The sequence below is a fragment of the Carassius gibelio genome, chromosome B23, assembly GCF_023724105.1.
Source record: "Carassius gibelio isolate Cgi1373 ecotype wild population from Czech Republic chromosome B23, carGib1.2-hapl.c, whole genome shotgun sequence".
Classification (NCBI taxonomy): domain Eukaryota; kingdom Metazoa; phylum Chordata; class Actinopteri; order Cypriniformes; family Cyprinidae; genus Carassius; species Carassius gibelio.
The window spans coordinates 10,800,985-10,819,366 of NC_068418.1; the positions used below are offsets into that span (position 1 = coordinate 10,800,985).

The window sequence follows — 18,382 nt, forward strand, 5'->3', positions numbered from 1 at the left end:
TTGAAGCTAAGCCTGACAACTATGTCAAGTTTTTATTTTTATTTTTTTTCTATTGTTTGGCTTGACATTCTTAGTGTCTTATAAAGAAGAGTTTATCACCACTTAAGCTCCTAATTACTCTATGATAATTTTAGATACACCTGCATCAGATTTCAAAAGTGCTATTTGAAAAGAAAAATGTTATCGGTGCCCTAATGATTATACCAGAAATTACAAAGAATTCCTCATTTAAATTCCCAAGAGTGTTTGGTTGATTTGTTTTCTATATGTTTTGTTCCCCATCTTCTTTCCAGATCTCTCATTTGCATGGGTCTTCAATGAATACCCTTACTTTGTCCAGCAAGACAATCGTCGCTTTGTCTCTCAGGAGACGGGAAACCTTTACATCGCCAAAGTCGAGCCCTCAGATGTGGGTAACTACACATGCGTGGTGGTAAACCGCATCACTAAAGGCAAAGTCCTCAGCTCCCCAACCCCTCTAGTACTGCGAACCGATGGTAAATATCTTTTTCTTTTCTTTTTTTCATTGGGCGATTTATTAGACAAAAGCTAAATCACAGCAAAGCACTGAAAGGTTTGATTGAACTGTTGATGCAGTTAAGCATCAGGTTTGTTGGCACTAATTTAAGATCCTGCTACATCATTTAAATAAATATATATTTGACTAAGGTTCAATGTTTCTTTTTTTAATAAATGAAGCAGCAGGATATTAAATTAGTTCCATATTAGATTTCACTAATTTGATTAACTTAATTAACCCTCTGAGAAGACCTTTACAATATTAACACCATTGGCTAGTATTTTGTGTGTGTGTGTGTGTGTGTGTGTGTCCATATTAGGTTTCACTAATTTGATTCTTAATTAACCCTACCATCAGAGTACACCATACAATATTAACACTTATAATTAAGAAGATACATTCACATGTGATATGATTTAAAAAGCTTAACAACTGAACTTTAAACATAATATTAATCACACTCTCAAAAACACTGGGTTAAAAACAACCCAAATTTTACCCAGGGGCTGGGTAAATATAGGACAGCAAATTAGGTTGTTTATTTAACCCAGCATAATTTTAAATTTATTAATTTTTACTATATTACTTGCAAATATTTTACTTTATACATTAAATAATGTTTACAGATTAACTTAAATCCTCTAAATCTTTCTAAAATAATCCACTCATAATCCACAAAACGGTTTGCATGTTAACTTCCTTTATTTTCCTTTAATTATCATTTACAGCATTGTTTATATAGTTTTTAAAAGGCTATACATATTGCCCTTATTTAAACTTGTTTAACAAACAATAAAACTAAAAATTAAACGTTAAACAGAAGTAATTTACGTGTTATTAACCAGTCTCTGTTGTTCTGTTTCCACCGTAACTGCGCTGCGTCGCGCTGGTTCTCTAGCGTTCTCTAGAGTCGTGTTTGGTGGGGAACTGCTCACGCCTGAGGCCGCCCCCCTGCGTTTCAGTCATAGCCGAAATATACTGCCATTGCCTTTATAACCTGCCCAAAAAAACAAACAGTAAACAGCTCTGAGCTCTGAATATTTGTATTCTGTATCTTTATGAATAAAATCTTTTATTTTATGCAAAGCATTAGGCTTTTCCGTAACGCTCGTTAAAAGTGATTCATACCACGTGCCTGTTATGCCATGTTGCTCTGCATAAAATTGAACGATATTCAGCACAGTAATTATTTTATAGATAAAGTAAAATGTATATAAACCTGTAATATAGATGAATGCGTCAATTCGATGGCGGTAAGAACTGCTCTCTCCAGAGAACCAAATCCCCGTGATAAATAACTCAACCACTGGGTTAAGTCTGACCCAGGATCTGAGTAAAACAAAAACTACCCAAACATTGGGTGGTCAAATTTGACACAGTAGCTGCAAAACAACCCAAACACTGGGTTATTACGTTTGACCCAGGAGCTGGGTAACACAAAAATTACTCAAACACTGAAAAAATAACCCCCAAAAATTACCCAAAAGGCTCAACCCAGCATTTGGGTAAAAAAAAATAACCCCAGATTTTTTTAGAGTGCAATCAAGCATTGTTGGCTTGTAGTAATATTTGACATTATTGGAGTAACAATAATACTAATAAAATGATAATATTACTAATAATGATATAAAATGTGCTAAGGTCTTATAAGTAACTATTAACTATCAGAGCCATTACTAATCTAAGACAAAGACTTAATGTTAAGTGTATTTGAGAATAGTATTAAAATCAACAAAATCAGAAATGCAAGTACATTCAAAAAAATAGTTAAGTGGATGAACTCAATTTAATTTAGGGCAGGTTTTCCATCCAATAAAAATATGTAGCCTAAACTCATTAAAAAAATAAAACAAATTAATGTCATGAAATGTAATTGAGTTGGGCCAACTTAATTTGATCCAATAGCTATAGTTAAAATTAAATTGTTAAACTGATGAAGTGATTTCTTCATGCTTGTTGAACTCAAACTAAAACCTTGAACTAGATAATAAATTATTAGTCAGACGACCTTCTACTCTTAAAAAAGAAGGACATACATAGGATTTACTTAACTTTAGACATTAGCCTAAACTTGTTAGGCATAGCCATAAGTCAGTTTTGTCGACACTCCTCCTTTTATCCTTCCGGAGCTCCACCAGCCTCGCTCCTTTCCCAGGGCTCTCCGGGCAGCCACGGTGTACCTGGAGGTATGGACAGACAGACGAGGCTAAAGTAAAGGGATGGAAGGATGAGGACAGACAGAGACAAGAGAGGGGAGAGAGGAAAAAGAACAAAAAATCCTTGTTCCAGTTCTCAGACACACTGTTGCTCAGCCCTCCACCAGCTGGAAGAACTCCAGCACTGGATAGCTCTCGGTAGACGGCCCGACACTCCTCTGCCTCCCAGTAGACGGTGACGACTCCTACGGATTTGGGCAGCTGGCAGGAGTCCCCCGTTCCCTGCTCCAGCCTCAGGTGAGCGGCGGTGACTCCTCCGCTCCCTCACGGATGGTAGCTGTCCCTCCACATCTCAAGCAGCTGGCAGTGAGTTCGTCCGCTCCCCAGACAACTCACTCCAGCCCACCGCCTCGAGCGTCCATGGCAGCAGACTGCTTCGCCTTGCTCAACATTACTGTGGATTCACCACAGCAGTGAAGGATCTCTGGCAGCATGTCCCTCCTTCCTCCTGAGTTTCAGCACCTATGTAACAACGTTTGTAGTCACGGGTAGAAGGAGGCGGGAACCAGCGAACATCCAAACCAAATATTTAACAATAAAATAAACAAAAAACAGCACAACAGCCCCTTGTAGATGACTGTCACGCACAAACAGAACCAAAACACAAAATAAAATCCATGCCTGGTCCTCTCTCGTCTTCCACTGTCGATGCTCCTCCTCTTATCCTTTTGGAGCTCCTCCGTGGGACTCTGTGAATCCGGTGAGGGGTGCAGGTGTCGTGCATTAACATTTACACCACCGGCCTTGCTCCGTTCCCACGGCTCTCTGCCCTGCCCCTCTCGTAACAATATTCTCAACATTTACTCTCCTTATCCAGCCCCGTCCAAAGCATGATGGGATGGTAAATCCACTTCCTGTTGAATTAACTTAATTTACTTAAGTAAACTGAAAAAGCATCAAATCTTATTTTCGGTCTGTGTGATTGAAACAGGTTCTTTCAAAATGAAAATACAGAGTTGAACCAAGTCAGTTTAACACATTGCAATTGATTAAATGGGGAAACCTAATATAATGGCGTTAAATGGTGTTTTTTTTTTTAAACTAAACTTAACAGTGCTGGAGAATCATTTTTTGAGTGTATAATAACCTTGGTTGGCACTCGGTTCCAATGGTGCAATAAATGTTTTGAATAATGCATTAATGATTTATATCTCTTTCTTTTTATTTGGACTTTAAATGTAACACTAATTAATTTGCTTAAGATTTGAAAGCGACACCGAAAACACTTTCTCTGGTGTCGACTTGACAGCATGTTAACCATGCAAACACTTTTTTTAACATAACTAGACAGTGTAAATTAGTTTCAGACAGTGTTTTTTGAGAAGTCAGAGTTTCTTAGACATCCCTGCTTACTCTCAAGAAACACTTTCACAGTCCTAAATATACTTTGCCATAAAGTAAACACAAACAATGGCTGGATACAATATTTACCGACACTGTAAAAACTGCAGCAAACACCACACCTCTCCAGATGTGTCAGACTCCAGATGATGATATGAATAATTAGTTGCCTTTGTTTTAGCTGTTTGTTCTCAAGAGGGAAAAAAACTGTTCACCTACTTACAATATTAGTGTTACACTATTATTATGCATCAGTGAATGAGTTATGAATTAAAAAATAAAGCAGTTTTTCTTTTTTACTTTATAGGCGTAATGGGTGAATATGAGCCGAAAATAGAGGTTCATTTCTCTGACATGGTTCCAGCTGCAAAGGGATCAGTTGTGACACTGGAGTGCTTTGCTTTGGGGAAGTAAGTGTGATTCCTCACCCTTTTGTAGTTACTGATGCCGCTTTCTTCCTTTATGGCTACCTTGACTTTTAATGGTACTCTGTCACTGAGCTTAATGTTTTTCATCTTGGCCCTTTTCTCGCCACCTTTTAAACATGCTTGTCAAAACCTGTTTGGAAAATACCGTATAACAGTCTCTTTTTTGCCTTGAGGCAATTTTTCTCTCTCAATTGATCCCATTAGTGGATGAGCCATATACGTATTCCTTGCAAAAAGAAATGAGATGGTGTCTTATGAGGAAATGTAACTCATTTAGTATTTTTTAGCAGAGATATGAGGAGGAACGACAGTAATCTACATATAATGATATTATACAAAATTTCTGTTCTTTATCTTCATCTTTTCTGTTTCTCTCTCTGTGTGTTTGGTTCTGTCCTTCTTCTTTTTTTTCTCTCTCTATGTAGCTTTTTCATTTTTCTCTTTTGCAAGATTACTCACTATAGTTTTTCATACATTCAGCCCAGTTCCAGAGATAACGTGGAGGAGAGCGAATGGAGTGCCGTTTCCCAGCAAGGTGAAGATGAAGAACTCAAATGTAGTTCTGGAGATTCCCAGTTTCCAGCAGGAGGACGCCGGAGGCTATGAATGTGTGGCTGAGAACAAGATGGGAAAGAACACAGTTCAAGGACGCCTGTCTTTCCATGGTATGATTATTTTACTTATAGTACCTTTTATGTTCAGTGCACATGGTATGATTAATTTTCGCGAAAAAAACAACCTGGATTTTGCAAAATGTCACAGCAGTTTCTTGTAATAAATCACTGTATTGGGAGTTTTACAGTGAAATTGATGCAGACTAGGTAGTTTTCCACTGCATTGTGATTTACCTAATCACATAAATATTTTAATCTTCCTTTGACATTGTATAAATACTTCTGTAAAAATTGCTCTGAAATTGTGGTAATGAGTTGACAGTAACATTATGTTACTGAAAAAAGTACATTACTAAGTGGCGCTGTATGTAGAAACACATTTTTTTATTCATTGTTTGATTTTATCTTGTTCGCATTTGTCATTATTTCAAAGTACTATTACACAGTGATTGGATATTAGTAGGATTTGCAGAAGCCAGTCATCTTTGCCCAACCTGTCCTCCAACCAATACGCTCGTATAGGTCGTTTGTCCAAATCCCTGAAATACGACCCATCAGAGTGTATCCTACAATTGCGCCCCTATCGGCAAAAGGTCGTTTTCATATTAATGTTTTGTATTCTTTTATTTGCACTCTGGTTTATGTTTCGTGAAGCTCAGTTGGTAGATTATTGTGTCATACCTTGATATGAAATCATGCTATCATGGGTTCGATCCCAAGGAATGGACGTGCACGAAAATGTATATGTATTAGCATGATTTCTGTAAGGGTTAGGTTTAGGGGTGGGGTTAGGTGTGGTCATTCGAACGAATAAGCAACCTAGTAAAATATGTAGGAAATACTGTGTGATCGGTGTAAAAAAGCCCACACATTGCATTTACATAAACGTTCTTTTTGATTGGTAATGACATGATACGTCATTTCATGACGACAGACGCAACGCAATTCTGTCATTATTTTTACGCCCGCTAGAGGGTGCTTAAATTGGAATGTAAATATAGGTCGTAATAAGGTGCTTGCACAAACTACCTATATGGTCGTTTTTTGTTGGAGGACAGGCTCCCTTTGCCATATCGTTTTCTCTGTCATTGAAATTAATGCTTGCTAATCTTTTTAAACACACTTAATAGATATTATTTTTGTCATGACGATTCAAATTCTTGCCAGTGTTTACCATGAGGAAGCCTGCCCGTTCAGTCATTTCGCAATTGCAGTGAATTGCTTTCTGATTACTTTCTGCCCTGTCTGGACTTTCTTATAGTTTCTATAACCGCATGGTAAAGACCAAAATAAACCGAGCTCGCATAATGGATTTGGCAGTGTGATGTTGCATGGTGCCAAGACTCAGCGGTGCTAAATGCTAATTTGAGACACTTTCGTTGATCCAGAAAGGTGTCAAATGGCATAAGTTACAGTTTTATAGAGCCAAATCATTCATAGATAGATATAGATAGATATAATCATTATTTCACCTCTGGTGTGTTATTCATTATTGTATTTTAGTTAACATTGCTGCTCATTATTAGCAATTCATACGCTGCAATTAGGTCAGCTCTTATTATCTTTGGCATTTCTCTATCCAATGTATTCATTATTTTGCCTTAGTTTTATAAGATAAAGCTTCTGTTCCAAATCTGACACCAAAGTCTGGCTCAAAGAGATATTGTTTTAAATATGGACAAATTGCAGGTCTACCTGGAACTTAACCACTCGTGAGCCCATTTTTGCAGAAGAGACATGACTCAAAGGACTATTATGCACTAGAAGCAAGCATTCGAGAATCATTACCTCCTTGGCTCTGTCATTTTCCATCTACACAATAACAAGAAGAAAAGGCCTCAACCTAATGATGTGGAGATCACTGACTTTGTGTAGAATTACCAGCCATAGCATGCTTAAACTATTGAATAGTAACATGGAAATAGCACGTTTCTCAATGCTAATTGATAGCAGAAATGCTACTCAATCTCTTTCACATAAGTTGTTATTGATTCAAATAAATGGATATATAATACAGATAAGAAAACCACTTGCAAAACTGTAGCCCAAATCAGCACAGTGCTATTGCATTAGGCAGCTGGGATTTCAAAGGTGCTCCTTCCACTCACATTTGTGTACCCACCACTTCTAAGTTCCCAGATGAAATGCTGTTATTGTGAATGCAAGTTCGTTCGTTCGTTCCCAAGGTTTGTGTATGACTTATTGAGAAGGCTAGAGGGGCAGGTGCAACTCTAACCTTCTTCTGAAAAGACCCGGCCTCCACAAACGATACAAAAACATAAAAAAGCTTTTCTTCACAGCGCTGTTAGAGTGCAAGCGTCCTTGCATAATGCACTACGCCAAGCTCTTTGAAAGAAAAGGCCAGAATGTAAAAAAAGAAGTGATAGCAGCTGTCAGGTTGGTCAGCGCTTGTGTTTCCTAGATGTTTGGGTTTAATTAATTCCTGGGAAACCAGAGCTGATCAGTTTTCTTGATGAGTCAATCAGTTTGTGAATACGATCGAACAGTTAAGTGCTTAGTTGCCTCAAAACCTGCAAGCTCCATTAGCGGGACTGGTGATTGATGATTCATCTATAGGCATGCTTGCACAGTTCTTGTGTGATTGGTAGAAATCAACAACGCTGAACATGAGGAGTGTGCCACATTATAGAACCGTGCTTGACGGTCCAATCATGAATCTAGACCGGATAGGAGACATGAATGGAAACCTGTCACCTTTTCAATTGGCAGGAAGACGGATAGATCAAGTGCTTATTTACATTTTGTGCTTGCAATTAATCAAATAAAAGAGTGGCCATGTTTTAGCAAAGCCAAATCCTAAAATCATTGTACAGTTGGAGGTTTTTTGTAACTTCTAGCATGTTACCAGAGCACTAGCACAATTCTCTCTGATTCTCTAGTCCCTATATATATATACATATATGGCCCAAAAATGTATGTTTTTAATCATAAGAAAATAATTAATTTAGAAATACAATACGTATATACAGTAAATAACTAAGCAGTAATCAATGTTAACAGTGCTTGCCTTAACAATTATGTTTTCATTGAGATTGGAAGACATGGTACTATATTTATTAATGCATTTAACAGAGGCTTTTATCCGAAGCGAGTTACAAAAGAGGAACAAAGCAGTTTGTCAAAGAGCCAACAATAATCGTAATACACAATGCTGTGTTTATTAGGCAACAAGGAGGCAAGCTTGAAAAGAGGAGGAATGCAGAGAAGAATTTTCATTTTAAAATAACAATATAATAGTTATTACAGTGTTGTTTTCCTTTTCATAACTAATGTTTTCTTAAGACATTAACTAGCATGTATAATTAAAAAATATCCTTTTGTCAACCTATCAGTGAAGAATGTGATGATTACACACTACAGATTTTATTTTTACTATATTCAGCAAGTACACATTAAACCAATGAAAGTGACTAGTGCATTAATATCACACATGATTTCTAATAAAGCTATAATATTGTATATTTCTAATGTTCTTTTAATTCATCAAAAAAAAAAAAAATCCTGGAAACAGTCAGTTTCTACCAAAACATTAAACAGTCCAACTGTTTTCAAAATGAATAATAATCATAAATGTTTCTTGAGCAGCAAATCAGCATATTAGGATGATTTCTGAAGGATCATGTGTTTACATCACAGAAATAAATTACATTTAAAAATATATTGAAACAGAAAATAGTTATTTACATTTTTTATAATATTTTACTGTTTTTACTGTATTTATGATCAGACAAATGCAGCCTTGGTGAGAATAAAATGTGAAAAATACTGAGATGAGAAAATGTGTCCATTCTGTTGACAACATGGTCACAACTGAGATCAAAGACCATAAAAAAGATCAAAAACTTATATAAATAATACATAAAGAATGACTAATGAATGAATTGATAAAAATGATTGACTTTTGTCCCTTCAGCAAAGCCTCAGTGGGTTCAGACGATGCGAGACAATGCTTTGTCAGTCGAAGAGAGATTGTTCTGGGAGTGTAAGGCCAATGGGAAGCCCAAGCCTTCATACAGCTGGCTGAAGAATGGAGAACTACTGGCAGCCGAGGTAACATTCAAGCAATGGTGTAGTCATAAAAAGACAGGGATGGCAGTGCAAAGATACTTGGGTCAAACCTCAGCAGGGGAGCTCTGTTGAATATATATTGATTATATAATGCTTAAAACTCTGGCGCTGTTGTTTGAGTTGAATGCACAGCTCATTGCTGTTCCTCTGTTTCACAGGACAGGATCCAGATAGAGAACGGAGCCCTGTCAATCAGCTCCGTGAACCTCTCCGATGCTGGCATGTATCAGTGTGTCGCTGAGAACAAACACGGAATCATTTATTTTGGTGCCGAATTGGTGGTGTTAGGTAAGAGAACCTCCTGTACCCTTCTCATTTCCAGTTATCGGGTGCCTTTGTTCACTCTGCAGCACAAGACCAGCGAACACAAAACATTTCTACAACATTTCATTACACTGCTTTTTGGTTGCAGTTTTGAATGTGCAATATAACATTTTTAAACTTTCTAGATACTAAAATCACTAATGTATGTAAACATAAATGTGAAGCTGTTTTATTTTGTTGTTTTGACTGCCATTCAGTTGCCTGCAATACATTTAATTTAAATAAATAAAAAAATCTTAATGGTGTATTAACAATTAAAGAGACTGTTTGAATGGCTGTAAAATCATTATGTTTATTACGCATTTGACATTTTTCATTAACAAAATCTAATATTAATAATAATGATAATAAGGATAACATAAATTAGGAAGATGTTTCAGGTCAATCAAAGCATGCCTCCAGATTTATAAACTGTTATGAACAAGCATTGGTATAATTAAATTTATTGTTTGTGTCTGTATTCATGATAGTTGTGTTGGAAGAGCATACAAAATATAGTTGTATTTTAAATGTAATGACAAAGGCAATTCAATTAAAATCAATAATATATATAAATAAATTATATATATATATATATTAATGTATTTTAATGTAGGTTAATCAGTTGGAGAAATATTAATATATTAATATATATATATTTCATTATGAAACTCCAGTAGTAAATTGTGATATTGATTTATTTTTTTCATACTACTGTTGTTTATCATACTATTGCATTTTTAATTTGCAGGAAAATAAATGTAAACAAATCAACACTTCATTTGCAAGCTTTTAACAAGTAACTTTGGGAACTCTTATAATAGCATTTAGGTGTTAACTAAGACTAGAGCACATTTTTCCATTTTTACATACTTTTACAGTGTGCTTGAGTTTTTCTTTTTAAATAAAAATGACGGTGAGTAGACTTTGAGACAGTACTTTTAAATGTAGCTCTGAGTCACTTGTTCAGTTGGCACTACAAAGAAGTGACTAGTGCAGTTTGCAAATAAAAAACAAAAAGGTTCAAACTGCAGCTGTGTCTGATTAGGAATATCAGAACACAGCTCTCATCCACTTTTTTCACAGGCAAATAAACTCTTGAAATGGCCTCACACACAGAGGAGCTGCCCCCTTTTCAACATTTCCCATAAGAACATTGATTTTGCAACATTTAGAGTGGGGTGGCGTGGCACTGGGACTTTCAGTAATGTTAATCCACTATTGATTGGCTGGTGGGAGATGAGGAACTGTGGCCGCTCTGTTGACAACATGACAAAGCCACAACCGAGGGGTTCACTGGTGAAAAAACCTCCGAGTAGACAGTGACAAAGAGCAGAGAAAGATCTTTGTCATCGGCTCATACAGAGATGGAGAGAGGGAGAAATGGTGGAAAGTGGGTAGAGGTCATTAAGGACACCTCGGCTTTCTGACTGCAGCCAATTCCTCCACTGGTCTTGTCTAATGATGTTTATGTAGGAGCCAGCAACCCTCCATGGGCTAATTAGGTAATAGAGATGCTATTTAACAATGCTTTAGGCCACAGCATGTTCGCAATGACAGTGCATAAGCAGCTTTCCCATTCGCAGCATTGGATAAACGCTGCTTCTCGGCAGAGGAGACACATTAGACCCAATTAGTGCTGGTCTTTTAGCATTGCATCATCACTATCGGAAAATGTCTTCCATATGAGGGCTACTTTTAAAAGCTGGACAACTTCTATAAACACTGGTGTCATCTGACTGTGTAATATCAGTCATCCTTAAACATGTTTAGGGTTTTATACTAAACCTTTTTAAAGGGGTAGCATACTCAAAAATGACTTACATTGTTGTTTTTTATAGAGAAAAATAAACTTCTTATAGAAGGACAGAAAAAAATAAGTTACTTATACATACAAACCAGTGTTATTTCAGGATCATTGAGGTACTATAGTAGTTTTTGTTAATAATTTCACTTGGCTTTTACTTTTGTATATTCTGTTCTTGTGTTAATTTTAGTTGTGTTTTTGTTGTTGTTTTTATGTATATGTGTTTTTTTTTGTCATTTAAAGTTTCAGTTAATTATTTTAGTTATATTTTATATATAAGTTAAGCTAAATGATTATTATAAATATTGCCTTGGAAACTAGCTGTAATTAAGATATATATATATATATATCTTTTTTTTTTTTTTTTTTTTTTTACATTTTTCAAAAGTCAAATCATCTGTTAAAATGTATCCCAAAAGTATGTTTTTTTGTTTTTTCTCGGATGGTCTCAAAGACTGGTCAGATTACAGTAGTCATCTGTATCTTGCACAACCCAGTTCTCAGAACCACCCACACGATGAGGTGCTGCTCCGTGCAAACTGCATTCATCGCTAATTTTCTTACCTGATTTGCATAATTCCGTACAAGTGAAGTCCCTCCTGAATTTGCATCAAAGTGTAAGAGAAAATGCTAAAGTGGTCCTACATCAGCAGTGCACACAAACACAAAGAGAATGGGCTTCCGGCCCTGCTGTCTGTTTACAGTAATGTGCGAAGGGCATCCATGCCTGAGGCGGCAGTTTGACTCTCTTGCCCCTGTGTTTTTCCACAGCCTCGCCTCCAGACTTTTCCAGAAGCCCTCTGAGAGCTCTGCTTAAAGCCAAGACGGGCAGCACAGTCACCATGGAGTGCAGACCACAGGCATTTCCCACAGCCATCAGCATGTGGAGGAAAGGCAACGAACCAGTGCAGAGCTCAGAGAGGTACAGATACTGTACAATTTCCTTAATTCCTCTTATTCCTTCTTTTTGACCATCTAATCATTCAAGGCTTCACCCCAACAGCCCTGCTATGTTCACAATATCTGTGCACAGCCTGCAACTGAACCATTATCAAAAGGAAGCCGCATTGCCAATTGTGGTAGCTCACTGACCATAACACTCATGAATTATAAAGCAGGCCATTAGGCCGGGCCGGCAGGAGGTCGCACGGCATTTTGGGTTGAGTCTGTCAAGTATGAAATGATTCCTGGTAGGAGGCTACTTGAGGAAGCACGGCGGAGCGCAAGCTTGGCTCTTTTTTTATAATGAAGTTGGATTAAATAGTATGGGGAGAATCCTGTCAAGGGTGCAGAACTACTGTGGGAAAACAATAGATTTGCATTAAGCCACAGTTGTTTGTTTTGAGAGCATTCGGTGAGACGTCCCAAGTCCAATTTAACTGTAAGCGCATTGCCGGGGAATTGTGCATTACAACATTAACATTCCAGTACTGGGTTACCAGCAGTGGCTGTCTGGTACTCTGGATGATGATATATTATGAATAGCTCTTGATATATAACCATGGCTGGAGGAATTTTTATTTATTTTTTCCATGAATCAAAAACTGCTATACATTTATATGCCATTACTAATAGTGCCACTACATTTTTAAACTGAGCAAGGCTTGAGAATAATTTAGTATTTATTACAAGAAATTTACCATTTACGGGGATGCTTTTAGCACTAGAAAATTGCTAGAAAATTAGATAAAAATAATATTTTATCAAAATATCACTGCCTTAGTATAGATTACCGTTACTAAGCAGTTTTTGCGTTTATATAACGCTAATTCCTTTAGATGTCAATAATAATAATAATAATATAGAATAATAATAATATAGAATCTGTTTGAAATGTTGGTTTCTGTAATTATATATAATTACCGTATTTTCCGCACTATAAGTCGCACTTGTTTTCATAGTTTGGCTGGTCCTGCGACTTATAGTCAAGTGCGACTTATTTATCAAAATTAATTTGACATGAACCGAGAGAAATTAACCAATAGAAAACATTACTGTCTCCAGCCGCAAGAGGGCGCTCTATGCTGCTCAGTGCTCCTGTACCCTACACTGAAAACATAGAGCGCCCTCTCGTGGCTGTAGATGGTAATATTTTCTCTTGGTTCTTGGTTCTTGGTTTTAAATAAATGCGACTTTATAGTCCAGTGCGACTTATATATGTTTTTTTCCTCGTCATGACGTATTTTTGGACTGATGCTACTTATACTCAGGTGATCATTTTCCTGAGCATGGACACAAAAAAAGAAAAAAAAAGAAAAGTGATAGTCTTATACATTGTCACATAAAAGATTCTATTTCAAATAAATGCTGCTCTTTTGAACTTTAGAATTTTTTTTTTTTTTAAAGACAGTTTCCACAAAAATATAAAGCAGTACAACCATTGATACTAATAAGAAATGTTTCTTGAGCAGCAGATCATCCTATTAAAATGATTTCGGAAGAATCATGTGACACTGAAGATGGGAAAGTAATGATGCTGAAAATTCATATGAATAAATTAAGATAAAAAACAAAAAAAAGCTTTTTAAACTGTAATATTTAAAAATATATGTATATTTTTTGATCAAATAAATGCAGCCTTTAGCATTAGACACTTAAAACATTTTTAAACTCATACCAACCTTAAACTTTTTCAAATTATAACCTAAATTTAAATGTATAAAATAAGTCACAACCCTTTCTATTAAAATATATTGATTAGCTTACTAGCCATTCTTTTTCTTTTAATTCGGTCATGCAAATGTGTAAAGCAACAGTGTAAGAAGGCTGTTAGACAGTTATAAAGGGTTAAAGAGTCATAGATTGCAGTTCTAGGTAAATAACAATTACTGTAAATGAAATGAAAAGCACTTCAAATTATAGGCACTTCACATGTGCATGAGGAAATAAGGTTTGTATTTCTTCAGAGCATGTTTAAGAGAAGGAGTTGGAAGGTAGTCTAATTCACATGATGGGGCGGTAGATTGAGCGATGCAGCCCGCTGTTATATCTCGTTGGCTTTACGTTTGAAAGACTGTTTCATGTGAATGCACACTCTTCAGCTTCATTGGCTTTCGGACAGCTGCATGCATCGAGCCATGGAGACTGTCCAGTGAACAGAGATTGATGTGCCATTGTATAGAAACACATTATGTTCTTCTTACTACATTTCTTCTGTTCCCGAAAGATAAAACACATTTGTACTCGGAATCTAGCTCCATTGTGAGTTAACCAAGTTTAAATTTGATTTGAGAGGATTGTGCTTCTCTCCTTTAGGATAACTTTACCCCCTGATGGAACACTTAGAATTACAAATGTGACCAAGATGGACGGGGGAAACTACGCATGCTTGGCTAGAAACCAGTTTGGTGCGGCCAGCACTACAGGAAGACTGCTGGTCACAGGTATGGATTACTGTAACAGTATTACGTTCTGGGCTTCCTCTTTGCTTTTGCTGCAGATAAAAGTTATTTCAGACTGTCATTCATCTGTGGGAATGTGGTGTGGGAAGTGGTGATTTTTCTCTGGAGGCATCACATGCAATTGTGTGCTTGATACAGCTGCACAATTCATCAAAATCATGACAGTTTCTTCTTAATCCAAAAATGAAAATCCTGTCATTTACTCTACATCATGTTGTTTCAAATGATTCATTCTTCTTTGGAAGACAAAAAAAGATATTTTGAAGAATGTCTCCACTGTTTTCATCCATATGATGGAAGTCATTGGGGTCCATCAGTTTCAAGCTCCAAAAAGGACATAAGGTAGTGTTTATGATACAGCCAAAGAAAATCCAAATTAAATATGGACAGGTGTGAATAACATCAAACCTTCTTTGTGTTATGACATCGTTATTTTCAGTCACGTCACATTTAAAAACCAATGAGATTTCATGTTATTAATGTGACGCCGAGTTAATATAGTTAACTAAAAGTAAAACCATTAAGAAAAGTAACTTGAAATAAATTAAACATAAACTTCAGCTTGTTTCTAAAACAACACTTCTCATTTTAATTTACTTTTAATAAGTAAAGCTAAAAAAATGATAATAATAAAAACTATATAGACATAAAAAAACCAATATCCAAAAATAATGACAAATAATAATAAAAAACACACAATAAAACTATTGGGAGGGGGGTGCACAATGCTGTTTCATGCATTCAAAATTGTTTACACTGTAAAAGAGTTAAAATGCGCACACATCGACCGGAGCGAGAGCAAGAGTGCACCCATCAATGTGCTTCATTCGGCAGCACTGGCATCAAAAGCTGTGTTTTGTTGGCAGTCGGCACTCAAGTGCTCGTCACTCTTTAGCTCCGCCCACGGCACGCCTCCAGGAGCTCGGCTGTTTTCGTAAAGCTGTATCTTTCCCTTATAAATATGGTTAATCTAAAAACCTTTTGGTGATATGAAGGATGCAATACTACTCTATAGGTACTCAAGATTCATTTGAGATTCATTTGTGTGTGTTAGGTCCCCTTTAAACAAACTAAAAAAAAAAAAAAAAAAAAAATGTCCCAAAATAAAATATAATTTATAAAAGCTATGTAATCTCAGTGATACTAAAATAACTCTGTGATGCCATATTTGATTTGGATTCTGTATACATGAATTGATCTTTAATTTATTTGATCACTTGAGAAAACTTTAAACATTAAACCACTGGTGTTGTATGGATTACTTTTACGCTACCTTTTATGTCCTTTTTGGAGCTTGAAACTGTTGGATCCCATTAATTTCTATTGCATAAAAAACAGCTGAAATGTTCTTCAAATGTCATATTTGTGTTTCAGAGAATAAAGAAAGACACATAAGTTTGAGTAAAAACAAGGTTAAATAAATGAGAATGAATTTTACTTCTCTTTTATTTTTTAGTTTAATATGCTATCCTGACCTGCCAGTTACCCCAGAACAACATTTACATTTATGCATTTAGAAGCCGCATTTATCCAAAATGACTTACAATAGAGGAACAAAAGCAGCAAAAGCAACAAATAGATACAACCAGAGGAATATATACAAAGGTGTTCTGCCAATTAGAGGATTTGTGTTTCATGTAGTTCATTGTTTTTATAATGCATTCTGAAAGGAAAGTTGTTTGATTGCTTTCTGGGGCTTACATGCTCCTCTAGTGTAATGCAATGGGTTGAGCGGTTCAGCTCTCCAACTGGCAGGGTTTTTTTTTTTTCTCTCAGCTCAACTCAACAGGGATAGGGTACAGTGGCTTTTTGTGTGTTGTTGTAATTACCCATTTTAACGCTCCGCTTATGGCATTGCAATTACCCTGGATTACACTAATGGTGTGTGTGCGGGTGTAGGTTATAGGTTGAGCGTGCACAATTTAGAGAGAAAAATATAGAATGCTGCATTTGCACTCTGGGTTTTGCTGAGATTACTACATCACAGTCTTTTACAGCAGATTCCACGCCAGCAGATTTGAATATGGATCTGACATTTCGCATTAAGCAACCGGGCACTTGTAAAAACATTCACGTGATTAAAGGGGTCATATCAGTTGTATAGTGATGGAATTTTCCTCGATCATTTGAAATTCTTAAAGTTCATTAGACTATAAAGAAAAAAAAATTCAGTTAGGGTTATTGTAACTAATCATTAAAAAATATTCCAATCCAATTGACCCTGTTTGTTTTTTTGTACTGTGTGTGTGTGTGTGTGTGTGTGTGTGTTTCACTCCTGTGGTATTAAATCAATCTACATCAAAAACAGAGGGAATGAGCAAGAGACTACTAAGCCTTTTTCCCTGTACAGTAGATAAAGCTGCAGTGTCCTACCTAGTGGATAGAAGTAAAAATCCCTTTCATTTCCTCCTCAGAGAAATTGGTTTTTAGTGATATTGTATAAACCTTTCAAGACAGACCTACTGTGAGCCCCAAGGTTGTTAATATGCCTTTGTAGCAGCCCGTAAAAATACATTGCAGTGCTTCATCATGGGATTAGCAGTTTTTTCATTGATAAGGACACATTCTCCCACCTTTGTCTGCTTCCGATTTTCTAATATTTTAGGTTTGCTCTAAATCTTACAGTAGGTTGGTCTGGCTTTTGTACCTGGAGCATTGATTTCAGGTTTTGCACAAATGTCACATGTTTCTTATGAGATCTGGTTTGAAAATATGGCTCTTTTAATTCTGTGGTTTAGAATTGATATATACTGTATGTGTATATATTTGCATTTATTATACATTTAAATGAATCAAGCTTGCGTGTGATTTGGAGCAGATCCCACACAAATCACCCAGGGTCCAGTGGACATGGAGATCATTGTTGGGGAGAGCATCGTACTGCCCTGCCAGATCTCCTGTGACCCCGCTTTGGATGTTTCATTCTCCTGGGCCTTCAATGGGCAGCTCCTCAATAAACTAGACCAACATTATGAGCATGTGGGTGGGGTAAGTCATATTTTATTGGACAATTTTTCTGTCGATATTCTGTTCTATACTCGGTTAGCACTTTTTTGTCTTTTCTTTTTGGAACTGATTGATCGTAGCCCTAATTGGTCTGTGCTTGTGCAGATTTTTTTTTGCCAATGTTCAATGAAAAATAACCTCAAATCAATGAGGCGTCCAATCAGTCGGTTTCAAATGAAATACAAAAAATGTGCTAATTGAAGGAAAACAAGTAGATTAAAAATTGTATCCAATATTTGGAAAAAGTCTATAAGCAATTTTTGAAAATCTGTTTGGCTGATCATATGACTGGAGTCTGCATCATACTGTATGTGAATGCAAATGATCTGAAACAAATTTATGAAAAGTACTATTCATTTCTCTGTGTAAAACCTTTCTAATTTGGAAAAATACTGAGTGTAGCTTTAATGTCTTGGTGCCGGACAGCTCTTACAATGAATGCATTTATTATACTCAACAAATGTCACCTTCTGAAAGAGTAGATCCAGTAGTTTTCTGTATAATGCTATTATACTCTGAGCAAGACCTACTGTTAAAATGTGGAAAACTTGGCAGGGATCAATTCATCACTCACTTTTTGAGGTTTTTAGCCGTTCCTTCCACTGCTTAGCAGCCTACTACGTTCACTTTGAGCTCTTTCCCTCCTCTTCACAGAAT

General features: G+C 36.3%; 1 protein-coding gene across 1 annotated transcript in view; it reads left to right on the forward strand.

Annotated features, from left to right (window-relative positions):
- The window catches only part of cntn3a.2 (contactin 3a, tandem duplicate 2), a 72,363-nt gene that overhangs the window by 30,808 nt on the left and 23,173 nt on the right, over positions 1 to 18,382 (forward strand). The window contains exons 6-13 of the mRNA XM_052595100.1: positions 294 to 497; positions 4,385 to 4,487; positions 4,986 to 5,170; positions 9,054 to 9,190; positions 9,367 to 9,496; positions 12,090 to 12,240; positions 14,574 to 14,701; positions 17,538 to 17,707. Coding sequence (XP_052451060.1) covers positions 294 to 497; positions 4,385 to 4,487; positions 4,986 to 5,170; positions 9,054 to 9,190; positions 9,367 to 9,496; positions 12,090 to 12,240; positions 14,574 to 14,701; positions 17,538 to 17,707 — 1,208 coding nt within the window. The remainder of the gene's footprint in view (positions 1 to 293; positions 498 to 4,384; positions 4,488 to 4,985; positions 5,171 to 9,053; positions 9,191 to 9,366; positions 9,497 to 12,089; positions 12,241 to 14,573; positions 14,702 to 17,537; positions 17,708 to 18,382) is intronic.